The 15,743-nt window shown below is 29.2% G+C and overlaps 1 protein-coding gene across 1 annotated transcript; it reads left to right on the top strand.

The window, feature by feature from the left end:
* Window positions 1-6,855: 6,855 nt before the first annotated feature.
* On the top strand, window positions 6,856-12,271 carry LOC116770857 (uncharacterized). Its single transcript, XM_061521018.1, has 3 exons — window positions 6,856-8,446; window positions 8,731-8,744; window positions 9,239-12,271. Exons 1-3 carry the CDS (start codon window positions 7,268-7,270, stop codon window positions 11,949-11,951), a joined length of 3,906 nt encoding a protein of 1,301 aa, XP_061377002.1. The 5' UTR covers window positions 6,856-7,267; the 3' UTR covers window positions 11,952-12,271.
* Window positions 12,272-15,743: the final 3,472 nt, after the last annotated feature.

Here is a 15,743-nt window from a genome sequence, read left to right as displayed (position 1 = left end):
TTGTACCTTTTCGCTTACAAATTGTCTTGAACAGGATAATTTTATTAATTTAACAAAGGACTTTTAATATTAAAATTACTTATCATTATTAGCAGATCCTTTAATGGTCAAATAAACATAAATAGTGATTTGATAAACGGAATATACTCATTAAAATACCAAGTTACGTAAAAACTTTTCGCAAGGAAGCTCCAGTTCTCAGTCCACTTAACTGTCATCATTACAAGATTTTCATGAATTTTAAGACTCTTATGGCGATATATTCTATTAAATTTCTTTACTATAGACCATAACATGAACTAAATACTTTTAACTCTACCTGGGTCTCATTAGATTTATCAAAATACACATATAAAAATTTCTGAAAATTGTGGTCTGAATTAGAGTAAACTTTTTTGTTTCATTATTTTTGGAAAAATATAAATAATATTCAGAGTATTTTGGGACAATTTTCTATAAATTACGCTCTATAGTTGCCAATATTTAGTTTTTGATAATATTAATTTACGAGAGTTGGAAAAAGGTGAAGAAGATTCAGTCACCTCTAATAATCCTTTATAAAATATTAACTGTGTTACAAATGATCTAGTTGTGTTAGCAGTGCAGGTAAATTTCGTTCTGTTTAGTCTCAATATGATGTTTTGATTTTAACAGAATAAAATATATAACAATCTTATCTTATCTTGTATTAGTATTGGTTTATTTTTCTCGAATTCTTCTACGCGTTTGAATTTGAAAGTACTTTTTAAACAAATACTCCTTTATCTCTTTAGCGCCAGTTGAGCTGAGCTTCATCTCTAAGATTTTCTTGTTTGCCTTTCCGTGTAAGATCAATAAAATATTTACAATAAACATATTTCGGTATTGACTTAAATAGGCATAGTATGAGAATGTTACGAATAAATGGGCAAAATTTATTTCTTTCAATATGCTGTTTCTCATTGTCAACAAGTTCCTATGTGATTAACCCCAAACCTAAAAAGGGGAGTGTTATAACTGTAACGTTGATGTGTGTCTGTATGAATTTATGTGTGTATATATTTGTTTGTTCCATCGTAACTATCATACTTATCCACTGATTTAGTTTTTTTTTTTTAATTTAAAAACTAAGTCCTTAGCGATATTTGGTAATTTTTTTCGGCAGTTTAAGAAAATCAGCTCTTTTCCAAAATGCTGTAAGGCATTTTTCGCCTATTATTACTAGACTAAGTCTCCCACTCGTGCCAGTATGATCATTACATAATAATAAATGTTAGGGGCTTATTAATATTTAATAAAATTTTGATATTGTTATTTATATAATGTTAGATATATCACTGAATTCAGCGATTTAATACAATATGCCTGTCATATGGTTTGCCACATTTTATTTTTGACTAGGAGACATACTCATATTACTTAATTCATTTAATTTCTTACTCAATTTTTAATATCTCATAAACATATCGAGAGGTCACAATAACGAACGTTACTCAAATGTGTTTATTCATTTGAAGCTTCAAAAAGTCGAAAGTGAAACGACCTGCGACCTTACACGCTGTTTTTATATATTATACAAATATTATAATTATTTACATCTTACATTCTACAAAAGATATTCTCGGTTTATAGTGAACTAGTTTGTGCTCTCGGCTTCGTGTGTCTGAATAATAAAAAGAAACTATCGAACTGAAAAGCAAAAATTTTTTTTAGTAGGTACCTTACTACTTCTCTATAAAATTTTCTTAAAATTGTCGCCGTGGTTTAGGTGTAATAAAGCAACAGACAGCCTTACTCTATCAATGCTAATAATGTTAGTTAATCAACTATATTATTTTTAGGAGATGTAAAGACAAGTGAATGAATGAATGAAAAAAGATATTGCTTAGCTCAATGTGAATGGTGAGATTAATTATTCAGTCTCTGGATCATTTCATCTATAAAGAAATGGAATGAGTCATTTAAGCGAGTCTTTTATTCTATGCACTATTTTGTACAACGGATACACTACAGAATATAAGTGTATAAACAGTTCCTTTTATTTTTTTGTAATAATTAAAATATGTATTTTTCAGAATTTAAATTTTATATCACAATCGGACTGATAACTGTCAAGAGGATATAATAGACGAATTTATTAATAACCACATATGAAATAAAGTATATAGTATAGCATGAATATTAAACCATAAAAAATAAACGGATAAATTAAAAATCGTATGTTATAAAATCGTGTCGTTACCGTGTCGTGATGTTAAATAAAAAAAAGTCAAAGTAGACCGATATACCGTTGTCCGCACTAACCATCAGTTGCTTGGTAAACCTTGTGTTAATCGCGCGTGTTCAACGTATTGTTGATAACGGTATGTCTATTCTTAATATATTATAAATTAATTAATGTTCCAAAATATTATGTTCCCTAACTTTTTGTCATTCATACGGTTGTAATTTTTTTTTTAAGTTTTAAATTTATTTATTTATGTAATTTATTTTTTATTTACAATATATGTAGAAGAAAATAAAAGATTTATTTCGTATATAAATATTATAGATATTTTATATAAAAGTAAAATTTATTATATTAATTTTTTTATTTCATTATTATTTTTATATATACGAGTATATATATATATATATATATATATATAAAAAAGTCATTCGTGTTCCTTGCGCGCTCACGCATCTTAGATTCTCGACATTGTATACTAGAAAGGGCATAGAGTTACAAATTAATAGATTGGAAATTTGAAATGTCTTATTTTATTGTATATTATTTCTATCTAATGTCAAGAAAAGGTAAATCTAATTAAATAAATTACTTGCTATATAATAAAAATTTCATAACAAAAAACAATTCAATTCAATAATATTTACAGTTTATCATGTAATAAGGGCGTCATGATACAAATTGCTATTTTGACCTCAATAACCGCCATTAGTGTCACTTCTGTCCATTCATAAGTGACAGTTCATTTGGGATTCACTGTTTTTTAATCTTCCGTTACATTACTTACCGTTGTTAGCACACATTGAGCTGAGGCTTCATTTAAAAAGTTAAAAATAAGACAAAAACCGGTCCCCTGTTTGAAATATCGACACGAATTTAACGGTTTACCTTTTATCTAAGACTTTCGATTGGAATTTGAGAAATGTCGTTTGGCGTAAATTTAAATTTAGTACAGTTATTGTTATTATTTATAAGTAATATATTATTTAATATACGAAATTTTCAAATGCATAGTATTATTTATCGTAAAATAAATTCCACAAATAATGTTTACAATTCTATTTATTCTAAAAAAATAATGCAAATAAACAATGAATTGATAATATATATACTCGTAGATCAATAACTTGTGTTAAAGAACCTGAGAACTAAACACTGTCGAGCTTGTTATGTGAAAGTGTACTGTCTATTTCATTGTTAGGTCTGTGCATGTCTTATATTTCGTGACAGTTCTAGAAATTAGGGTTACTTTCCCTTCGTAATTCTTGTACTAGGACAAAAGATACATTAATTAAATACATTATTATGCCATAGAAAATAATTATCTTTAAAATTGTCTTCTATTAAATCCTATTTCTATTATTGTTTATCAAAAAAACAAATCAAAAATAAAATTCATATATAAGAAGCCATGAAATTTAAAAATAAAATTAACTCATAAATTTATAACAGTAAAATTATTAAAATATTTTTATAGATATAATTGGAAAGTTATTGTTATAAGCGTTCCTTACTTAATCGGGTAAGTGGGTAATGAAACAGAGATTGCTTTTAAGGTGTGCTCTCAATACCAGAATCGGAAGCAACGGGACTTAATACGAAGTCACTATAGACAATAGTGTGTTGAATGAAGTCGCTTAGAAATAAAATTTTGTCTTCATTGTTCTGGACAGGAACAATTTAAGTTCACTGCTTGGATCTGATCAAAACTATGAATGTGTATCACATTCATATATATATATATATATATATGCTTATCATAGAAATTAATTGTCATATTTCTAAATATCAATTGAAAGTATTACAAACTAAATAAACACATCAATTTTTGATTACCAAATCGATACATTCTAATCTATAGAGCCTTGCTCATTAAATAAACAAAAATATAAAATAGAAAAGTAAATATTGCATTATGAAATGTTGCATAATAGAAAATTAACGACATTTTAAAGGTTGTCAATTGTATGTTCCATTGAACTTACTCAATACGTGCAGTCTATAATCAGTCTAATAAACCGAGACTTGGAAAGCGTTGCCGCGGACACACTGGCATTAAGTCGCATCATTATGTCATCGTTCACGCTTCGTTTAGGAAAAAAATTACTTAAGAAGTACATACATATGTATAATTTGAAATTTGGGGTAAATAATATATTAGGTTAGTACATCCAAGTAAATTTGGAATAAGATGTTCGGCGGAGTTTAAATAAACACTAAAGAATATTAAAAATTTAAGTCGAAAATAAAATACAGTAATTTAAAATAATATATATGAAATAGTTTTTATATGAAGATATTATTATCAACTTTCAGGCCAACAACAGTACCCATATATTAGTTGTTTAAATTAAATTAAAAAAGTCGTAAGCAATAAATTAATTATTATTTACAAGGAAACGTGAAGATCAATTTAATTTGAAATATATATAAAATATAATCTTTTAAATATTTATAGTAAGATTTGACAATATTTATATTTAAGAAATAAAAAATATATATTTTTGTAAACACCATGTAGTTATATACAGCGTGTGTTTCCGATGATGCTTATTGAGAAACCGGTACAAGTAGAAATGAGCGCGAATTCCGATTCGTCTCCAGTTATATTATTAACATAATAGTCATGCTCCACGGCTCCGAATAATGCATGAGAGGCAGCGGGTATACAGGGGTCGAGTCATAAGGGTTAGCGTTTATATAATCATATAATTGATTTAATAGATATATATATATATATATATATATATATTTTTACATCAAAGTCTTTTATCAATATAAGATTATTTATTCTTTAATATATTATAATTTACATGGTTGTAATAATTTTTCAAGTTAGTTTTATGCCAACGTCTGTAATGTTCTATGAAAATCCTTCGGCACTTTCTGTTTCTCAATTTTTTTTTTTCTCTTTTATAAAATTAATATTTATATGATTAGACGATAATTTTGCTATACATAATTATGTAAATATTTATCAAAATAAAATTGAAGATTACTCACTTATAAGTTACTTAGCGTGTTTGAATAACAATAAACAGTAATGTCACGGTAATGTTTAAAATAACTCAACCGTTATCATAAAATAAGTTTAAATTAAGAAATAAACCAACAATATAAGTGATTAAATAACAAAATACTAAGGTTGAATTTAATTTAAGAAATTTATTATCGTTCCATATAAAAGACATCAACGAACTCCCGGAATTAATTTTCTTCTCCTCAGTTTAATGGCCAATAAAAGCCGTAATGTTAGAATCTTTTATTAGGTTAAGTATATTAATGTTGTGTTTTGAATCAAAAATTCTGATGACCCGGTAAAAGCGCTGTTATAGAGGTCAGTTATTCCGGTTTTCGGTCAGGGCCGCGGGGGCGTTGACCCTTTAAATAATGTTTCCATGTAAATGAAAGTACTTTTTATATTTAAACATTAATTTAAGACTATACTGCTAAAAATCTTGTCAAAAAATTATTACTCCGAGGGAACGACTAAAGCTCTTTATTAATTTGATTAAAATTTCAATTTTGTCCAATTCTTGTGCTAAATTTTAATTTCATATAATAATAATATATGTATATAGGTTTATAACGTAAATTTATAGGCATATATACTTAAATATTTCCATTAATTTTGCGTTATAAACCATGAAGAGTTGAATTCTGTGATAATAAAATTAAAGTTAAGTTACACTCACCGTAGGAATGCAGAATAAATTATTTCTATTTATTAAGAATATTTATATTCAAACAATAACGAAGCAAAAATAAACAAAGAAAAATATAAACAACGATATAGATGATTCATCGTGGAGTTCATCGGAAAAACCAATGACTTATGTTAAAATAAAAAACCACAAAAATTTTTTTCATATAAAACCTATAGAGTGAAAGTTTCATTAAGATATTGCTTTTCCTTATATGAGTTTAGTTCTAAGTATGAAAAATTATATTTTAATATTAAAAATTATTATTTATTTTAAATAATAGACATAGAAAAAATAATTATTGCATTAAAGCTAAAAAGGGACAAAGAAAACTTTGACTTTTAAAAGACATGTTATTTTTTGGGCTTTTATATATAACTGGAAAAATTTAAATAAAATGAACATCCTGTATAATGTTATTGGCATTTAAATCATGGTAACGTTTTTGCTTCGACTCGTTGGTAACGGTCCTTCGTACAAGGAAATATTTATATACATATATTTTATATTTTACTTTCCACTAAATTTCGACATTTGTTTGACCTGCAACTTATTCAGACTCTTGACACAACTAGGATTTTAGAAACAGATTGTATGAACTTCACTAAAATGTGATTTAGTTGCAATCGTCAGATAAATATTCTTCTTACTATCTTCTGTAAATCTTAGAAGTTAATTGTTCATTTCAAAAGAATAACTCTTATTTTAAGTAAATAGAACTCTCTCAATGCTCCTTGTTTGTAATAATATTTATTTTTCTTTACAGGTATAGTCCGCGTCGTTTGTGATGGCGCTACGAAAACGTGATTGTGTTAATTGGACTCTAGTTTTAGTGTTAGTGTTATTTAATTCGGTTGCATATTCGCGACCACAAGTAGATTCGTCTACTCTAAGTGTTAGTGTAGAACCTGAAATATCAACGGAATCATCGATAAGGTATAGATATACACAAAATAGTACAAACAAAACGGTCTCATTAACATCTTCTATTTTAAATAATAATACCACTTATGATTTAAGTAACAATAATTCTGATAAACATATTAATTTAAGTACAACAAATCAAAATAACCGTAGAAGTCGAGTCACGCGAAAAAAAATTAAGATTATACGAAACCCAGATGATAGAAATAATATTGACGTACCAAATAGACACTCATATTCAAATAAACCGACCGAAAAACCGGTTATAAAAAAAGTAATAACTAAATGGAGGGATAGCGCAAAATTCGAAACGTTAAACGCCAATGATGCTTCTCCTTCGCAAGGTACTAGTATATTTGAAAACAAATTTAATGTAGGTAGCACTAAAAACAATCAATACATATCTTCTAATAAACGGTATACGTATTCTCAAATGATCCCAAAACCCACCAGTTCAGAAGAAATACAACTTCATTCCAACAATTTCCAAGTAATGGGAAGCAATCCTTATGCATACGTAACGCGCCCTAATTATATATTCACGACACCCACCCCCACACCAGAAATAACAAATGTAGGATATCCACAACCTTGGCCTAACAAACGACCAAGTAGACCTAACAGACCTACAAAACCAAAAAATCCATATAATAGCATCATGAATTTTTCTCCATTTCCTGATAACAATTTCGACGTAACAACTTTTCCACCAACAAGTGCTTACACCGATAGAATTGTTATTAGACCCGAGGAATATAACGGTTCATCAGACGATTGTCCTACAATATTCCTAACTTTAAACAATACATTCCAAGGGCAGGGCAAGGAAGCTTGTCCAGATTTAAACATTGCTGTTAACACTAATGTTGTAAATAAAAATGTCGTCATTGAGTCTGAGGAAGATACCGACACCACTTTGACTGATGTTTTTGGTTTGCCAATTGAAGAATCAGGCAGTGAAGAAGACGTGCCAGATTACGAAGGCTCCCAAGAAAACGATGATGATGTATCTGATAATGCATCCGATGAGGACCTAGAGCTATCTAGTTACAATGCAGCAAACAGTGTTTATGACACGCAGTCATCTGAATCATCTAATATTGTTTCATCTAATTCACCTATAACATCAGTGTCGAAACCCGGTCGTCCGGGAGCTGATGATGATGTTTTTAGCTTGACCTCTTTTATAGATTTTTTTAGACCAGCTATAAGTGCATTCAATTGGCTAGCAGCTATTAATCCTTTCAGTTTTACAGCTGTTTCCTTCCTTTTAACCCCTCTCATATTATTATTCGCAGGTATATCGTCTATATTTGCTCCATTTGCTTTATCCGCCAGGGAAGCACCACATATTCATATTTATAGCCCAGAATGGCAGTTGAATAAGAATTATAGAGATTGGCAATTTAATTCTCATCCCTCCAAAAACGAATGGGACCAACCTAGAAAATATAGGGATTTATTTAAACCAGGGTTCCAATCCGCGTGGTTAGTTAAAATACAAGATATATTTAAGAGAATTACAAATAAACTGAAACAAAATTATAAAGATGTCAATAATGTGCATAGAAATAAACGAACGAAACGTGAAACGTGGACTATTAGAGTGAAATAAGCTTGTTTACTAACTTAAATAATTATTTATTATTTTAATGAATTTTTTATTTAGATTCTTAAGTATTTATAGTAAAATAAATAGTAAAAATTAGAAATTATTATAATAAATAAAAAAATAAGGTATATGAAATATTTGTTAAAAAAAACTGCTACCTCCTTCCCCATATTTTTATAAGTACTACACATTCTATGCAATTTGTATTTGAAATAATGTGAAATTGGAACTGTAGGCAGTATAATAAAATTTCAATATAATATGAAGACATATAAGTCCTTTAGTATAAGAGTAAAGGGTAAGGAAAGTAATAAATTACTTTGCTAATGAAGGTTTTGTGATAATAAAAAATAGTGTTATGTTATTATGCGTTGTAAATATTTTTGTAAATTTAGACTTCAGTAATTTTATTAACATTACTATTATTGTTGATTTCATAGATAAGATTACATTTTTGACATCTTATAAAGAATATAATAAGCATTTTATTTTTGTCTTATTTTTTTACAGAAATTGATTAAAAGATTGTGTTTTTTTTTGTATTTATTTATTTATTTAATGTAACTGCTTATAAGTGGTTATATTCTGCTGATAATTTCGTTACCTTCTAATGTTTACTTAAATTTACGCTATGTCTGAAATTATTTTCAATAAATCTTAATATTATTTTGTTTAGTTTCATTTTTATTTTATTGTATATTTTATAAACTCATTTATGTATATAGTTTTAATATAATTCAACTATTATTTTTCTGGTACCAAATTTTATATTTTATTTATTTTAATTTTCAGAGCATCAAATGAGAATAAAAGCAGCAAGAATAACAATGAAGTGCCACCAACTTTAAATAACTCGAGAGATGTAAAAACTAAGACACCAGTGATTGGAGAATCAATAAAGAAAGTAGCAACACAGTTGTTGCAACTTGATGAGCACAATAGTACTGACGCTTTGCCTGTTGTCTCCGATACAAGAATACCGCCAAAATTAAAGACACAAATTGCGCATAAACAAAAAATTAAAAACAGACGTGATGATGATACAGACGAATATATTGAAAACTCCCACGCTGGTGTTGCCGTACCTGTGACTATGGAAGAACTAGAATTAGAAAAGAAAGACGTTTCTAGTGAAACAGCAACTACAAGTGAAGGTTTATCGACTTGGATTTTACTAAGCAATCCCAACAATAAGGACTCGTCTCTCTCTACCGAGCCAACTAAAGGTACCGAATTACAAAAGAAACAAAAGCCGTCTCCACCAAAAAATAAAAATAAGAAACCCCAAAATAAAGTTCCAGCACCTAAGCGACCTATCATTGGAAGTACTAATAAATCTGATTTAATAGCCAGTGGCTCCGCAATAAACGAAAATGTTTACAATAAAATAAAGGATACTGTATTGTCAAATGTGCAGAAAAATAAAAATGGTCCTTCAAAAAAGACTACGATTAGTAGTACAACTTCAGAACAGATAAGTGAAGAATCTACTACAAAAGCAACAACAGTAGCGAAGGCGTCTACAAAAACAACCAAGAAAAATACTAAAAATAAGCAAAAACCATTAACATCCTCAACAACCGCTGCTACTCCAGTCTTCAGTCCATCAGCAATGTTGCCAATGGAAGCGAAAGAGCAAGAAATTGAATTAGAAATAAGTACGCCTGCGACAACAACTAAAAAACCAAAACGTTCATCTACTAGGAAAAAGACTAAGACTAAGAAACGTAAAACAACTAAACCAGCTGAATCGACTACCGCTGTAACAACAGAATTAAAAACTTCTACGAAAGTTGCCAATAAAACTAAATCGACAAATAAAATAAATAAAAATTCAAAGAAACCAAACCCACAAGCAACAGGACCTTTTACAACACAAATTTACAACTATTTTTCAAGAGAAGTAATGCCGTCGGTCGGAGTTGGTGTTATTGGTTTAGCTAGTATTCTAGGTATTGCTAGTTATTTCTTATATCCGTTTGCTTCTCCAGTTAGACGAACAATTGAAGTTGATAAAAAAGATGATATTTATAGAAACAATGCCGAAGAATATGGTAATGAAGGTAATGGCCAACCGGAAGAAGAAATGCTTGGAACCGTTCTTGCTGGAATGCCTATTCATGCAAAACAGAAAATAAATCCTTACGCAGGTCAAACAGCTTACATAAACAGATATCCTACAAAAAAAGATCAAGATTTAAGGTACAGGCATGTAGCAACAAAGTATGACCAAAATCATAATGTGCATTACCCGCAACAGAAAACCGGCATTGCGCATGGTGCTGTTTATAACGAACCTATAAATTATAATCGATATCAATACGAAACTCGACATGCTTATAAGACTGAAAAAGTATACGATAAAGGTCAAACTTATTCCCAATATCCAGTGGTAGAGAATGTGTACACAGCACCACAAGTGGAAACAGCTGAAATTTCATCATACGGGAAGGATGCATCCGCCTCTGTAGTTTATGGAGTTAAGCCATCTGATGACACCGATTTCAAACCTGTTTATCCATATGAAACTCAGTATCAAAGCGAAACTACAAACAGTCCCATTACTTATCCTCCTACTTCTATGTACTTGGGATCTAATAACGAGCCAGAGCACTCCCAAGACAATAGATATGAGGAGGAAAGTAATGAAGATTCTGGAACTATTGATAATAAATTCGTCGTTGGTAATGTGCCCAAAGAATTAACAGAATCTGCGACTCCAGTTGTTGTTCCTGAACATGGACCAAGGCATTTTAATAGAAAGCGAAGGAGTTTAAGACGTAAACGAAATGTTGTAACTTCCATTGAAGATATATTAAAGGCTGCTAGACAAAATAAGGACAATGACATATTTATGAGTAATGAAATTGATGACGGCCTCGAAGTTCCTATGAAGACTGTATCTCCATTAGAGTTATTAAATAGCAAGGAAGATATTGCAACAAACAAAGAAGTTTTTACAGTGTATGCCGTTACAGTAGATCCGTCTAAGGAATTTTCACAAACAGAAGAAGTAAGTACATTAAAGAACGATATCATTGAAAGTGTTTCTACTTTGCCGTTAGATAATACTAAGGAAAAATCTACTGAGACAGAAATGATCAACGAAGTAGATGCTACAACTAAAGAATTTAAAGTTTATGAAGTTTTTCCATCAACTAAACCTGATGTGGTTGAAAATACGAATACAAAATCAGATCTAACAACGCAGTTTAAAAATATGAACACAGAGACTACAACAGAAGTTAAATCTGAAACAACATCAACTTTGCCTCCATGGCTTCCACCAATGACAACAACAAGAAGACCACGACCATTTTATGGCACGGAAGTGATTACATATCCACCACCTTCAAGTACTGGCTTTGGTTTCTTTGATTTTCTGAAAAGAGTCGTTGATTTTAAGTACAGACTCGGATTAAGCCTTTTACAAAGCACGTCTGAATCAATCAACAGGTATTTACGTAGTATGGAACAATCAGTGAAAAGGTCAAAAGATAACTAAAAACAACTTATCATAAATATTTTGTAATAAGATTTCCATACTGGCTATATAAATGTATATCGCTGTGGAGCTTCATCTCATCGTTATATGCATTTGACTGAAAATACTACATATTTAAATATAATTTCAGAATGTTATCCTCGAAAATTTTGTATTGAGGGAAACCTACTGAATTTATATAGTGATGACGAATTTATTTTGTAAGGATATAACATGTAACACATTTTTGCTACAATTTATTGTATTTTAAGTATAAATATAAAATAAAGTATAGGATGATATCTTTTAATTTTATTATTTTATATGAATATAAATTTAATTCTACACCATGTGTAAATAAATAATACTATTTTAATAAATATTTCTTTTATTTTTATTTATTTTTCTGATCAAAAAGACACGCATGTTAAAACATAAACAGAATCTTTAACTAAAAAAATTATCGTTTTATTTAAAAGAGCGTAACTAAAATTATAAGCATATTCCCATAGAGAACTTTAACATGTCTTCTGCGGAATTAGATTGGATTTAGTCGTAGTACTTGATTTCGTCACATGTCCCATAATAAAAATGTATAAAAAAAGTATGCGTTTGTAATATATTTTGGATATTTAATAATATAACCAAATTTATTTTTATAAAGTCATATTCAAATGGATATTTCAAAATTATGTAAAAGAGATAAACAGGAAAGAACATGTGCTTAAACTTCGTAACAAATTATGGGTAGGAAATGAATCCGTTTTTGATTGACTTTGAGTTTTTAATTAGTTTAAGAGCAAATTATAAGGGTATATACGAAGTTATTATGTTTATAAAAAGTGAAATATGGAGAAAAAATAATAGTTTATACAAAAAAATAAAAATGCTGCACATAGGATATTAGATATTAGACAGCAGCTGTGAGGCGATGGGTACGCAGAACTTTAGTGAAGTGTTTTCACAGGCAGAAGCCTTCTCATGGGACGGGATTAATAAATGATACAAAAAAGTGAGTCACCTAAAATTTGTGATTCCTAACATAATAGTTTCCACGATGCCATAGGTATAAAATAGAAACAAATATTAATTTAAAGCAGTTTAATTAAATAGATCGTTTCAGTATGTGAAGGTTTTCCAACGTGGCATATCACAAAAAAAAAATCTTTTTACTTTTACTGCTAAGGTGAAATCGAATCTGCTCACTGATAAAATTTTCCGCTTCCCTCACTTAGAATAATTGGATTACTTTAGCGCCATCTGTTAATATTTTCTTGAAATATGTTTTCATTAAACGGCAAACTTACATTTGAGATGATTTTTATAATTCCAACTAGAGGGCACTTTAAACAATAAATTTAATGCTAACGAGACCAAATAGCAACAAAACATTTTATTTTATTAAGTATCTGTGAAGTTTATCCACTAAAATAAATATCTTAAAATTAATATAATCGAAATATAATAGAATTAAATGGAAGAGTCAATGACATATTTTAAAAATCAAGTAATATATAGTTTTATTATTAATTTGCAACGTAGCGGAGAGTCTATTACTCAAGATATAGCATTTTCATGGGATCTACTACTGTGGATTTATTGAAAAACTAATATTTTTTTTATAAACAAATAAGCATTATAGTAGGTTTATTTATTAAATATCTTCCAGGGATTAACTTTTTTCTTTGTCTAGGCTATCCTTAATATTTTATATGATCTCCAAAACTAATCTCAGGTATAGTATATTGAGTCTATCAGATACGCTGCGGCAAACCGCCTGTCCCGCTGAGATAAATATAATACTGCGATAGATCATCCAGACCGCGAGACCAACAATGACTAGTGTTGTTTGAGCTATGCGTCGAAAAGCTGAAGATTTATATTAGTTTCATCAAAGAACGACAACTCGACAACATCTTGTTTGGTAAGATCCAAAGTATTAATATGAAAGATGATTAGATAAAATAATTTGATAAAATAATTTCATTTTAATTATATCTTTGCAATCAACTAATATTGCAAGCTGATGGTAATTGTCTCCTGAGACCTATAACGATACCCATGTATTATATGGGGTGTGAATTATGGGTGATAATACCCCTTAAGATATACCATGTTTGTACACAAAGGGATTGTAAAATAAGTTTGACTTACGGCAAATACTCTTAGTATTACTCATCACACGAAATAAAGCCATAGTTAGATACTCCAATCTTCTATAAGAGGAAGGTGCTACTTTGAGTAAGCCAACCTACGATCCACAAACACTAACTGCAGCCAGGTCTTTGCATCGTTTTGGTAAACAAAGTATCTTAAATAAATCGATATAAAACCATATCAAAGTGAAACATTTGAGCATATTTAAAATAATACAAATGTCACAACCAATCTTTTTCCACAAATTTCCTGTGGTAGACAAAAAAAAACAGAGTCATGAAGAAATATTTTATATCAATTGGCAAAATTTTAAAAGCCTAGCCTGAAAATAATTATGATCAAAAATGTTTGAAGGCAAAATTTAAAATATAGCCAGTAATGTTCGAGCAGGGTCCGTACACGATTTACTTTTGCCTCGAAGCTAAAAGGAGTCGAGGGTCGTACATCAGTGCCCTCCGGAGACATGACAGTAGGGTTTTTATGTTTACGACATCACGAAACTACAAGGGTGAGTACAAGAAAACTGGCTTCTACGGAATTTAAAACCGTCTGAAAATAAATGGAAATCGATCACTATCCTTCAACAATTTGATAAATGTTTTTGTTGAAATTTAAAAGAAAATTGAACATTTTCTCTAGAAAAATACTTAGGAATTCAAAGTAGATTAGTCAAAGTGTAAGTCTGGTTGCCATTAAAGTATAGCACTTATCTAACGCTGAAGAATACTTTGAGTGCGGATAGGAAAACGAGCGAAGGGACTAGTTTTAATGCAAACTGTAATTGCTTTAAGCAGAATAATAAAGATGTATTCCTGAAGTAGTTAAAGAAACCACAAGTAATTAGGGCCATGGGAACAAAGCTCGTTACGGAATTAATGGTTACGTCGGGGCCTTAGATAATGTTTTATACGCATGTATTCTTTCATGGCGGCTTTAACGTTCTATCGCTTACTTTATTATTGTATGAAAGCCTTTAAAATATTATAAGTTTCATGTATGTCAATAAAAATATTATTTATGATTTTTATATATATATTATAAATTTTTTAAAATTTTGAAGACGATATTGTTCAATTAATAATAATTATTATTATTACCAATAAAGTAATTTGTATGTGATTGTATTGAATCATACAGCGGGAGATTTAAAATGAGTTAAAATTTTTAATATGGTTTCATTATTATGAAATTTTAAATGCATTCAACTTTGTGACAATATAAATTATTTATATATTTTTTATTTGGTATAAGAACAAAGAAATTGAGTTCGAACGAAATTATTATGACACATAGCTCAGATTGCTAACATAAAGCGCTGCCAGTTATTAGACAGATGAGGTAATTTCAAATTAAACGGTCCGCTTGTTACACCGTACGCCTACAGTATAAGAAGATGTTTGCACTTCAAGACCAAAAATATGTATTACAATTTAAGAGCACAGTATTTTGTTAATGAAGACGTAAACCCTCCAATCTATATTTAGCAAAAAATTGCAATTTTATAGTCCCAAGCCAGTACTATTTACTTTGTTATAGAATGTGTGAGTGGAAAAATATGAATAATATATTCATTATACTTTTAAACAAAGAAATAAAGTCAATAACTAGTAATTTTTATCGAAATATCTAAAAAAACCCTTTGTGATTAAGTGTTAA

Source organism: Danaus plexippus, chromosome 7, assembly GCF_018135715.1.
Source record: "Danaus plexippus chromosome 7, MEX_DaPlex, whole genome shotgun sequence".
Lineage (NCBI taxonomy): Eukaryota > Metazoa > Arthropoda > Insecta > Lepidoptera > Nymphalidae > Danaus > Danaus plexippus.
The sequence above is the reverse complement of the archived record's forward strand: the minus strand, read 5'-3'. Positions and strand labels throughout refer to the sequence as shown.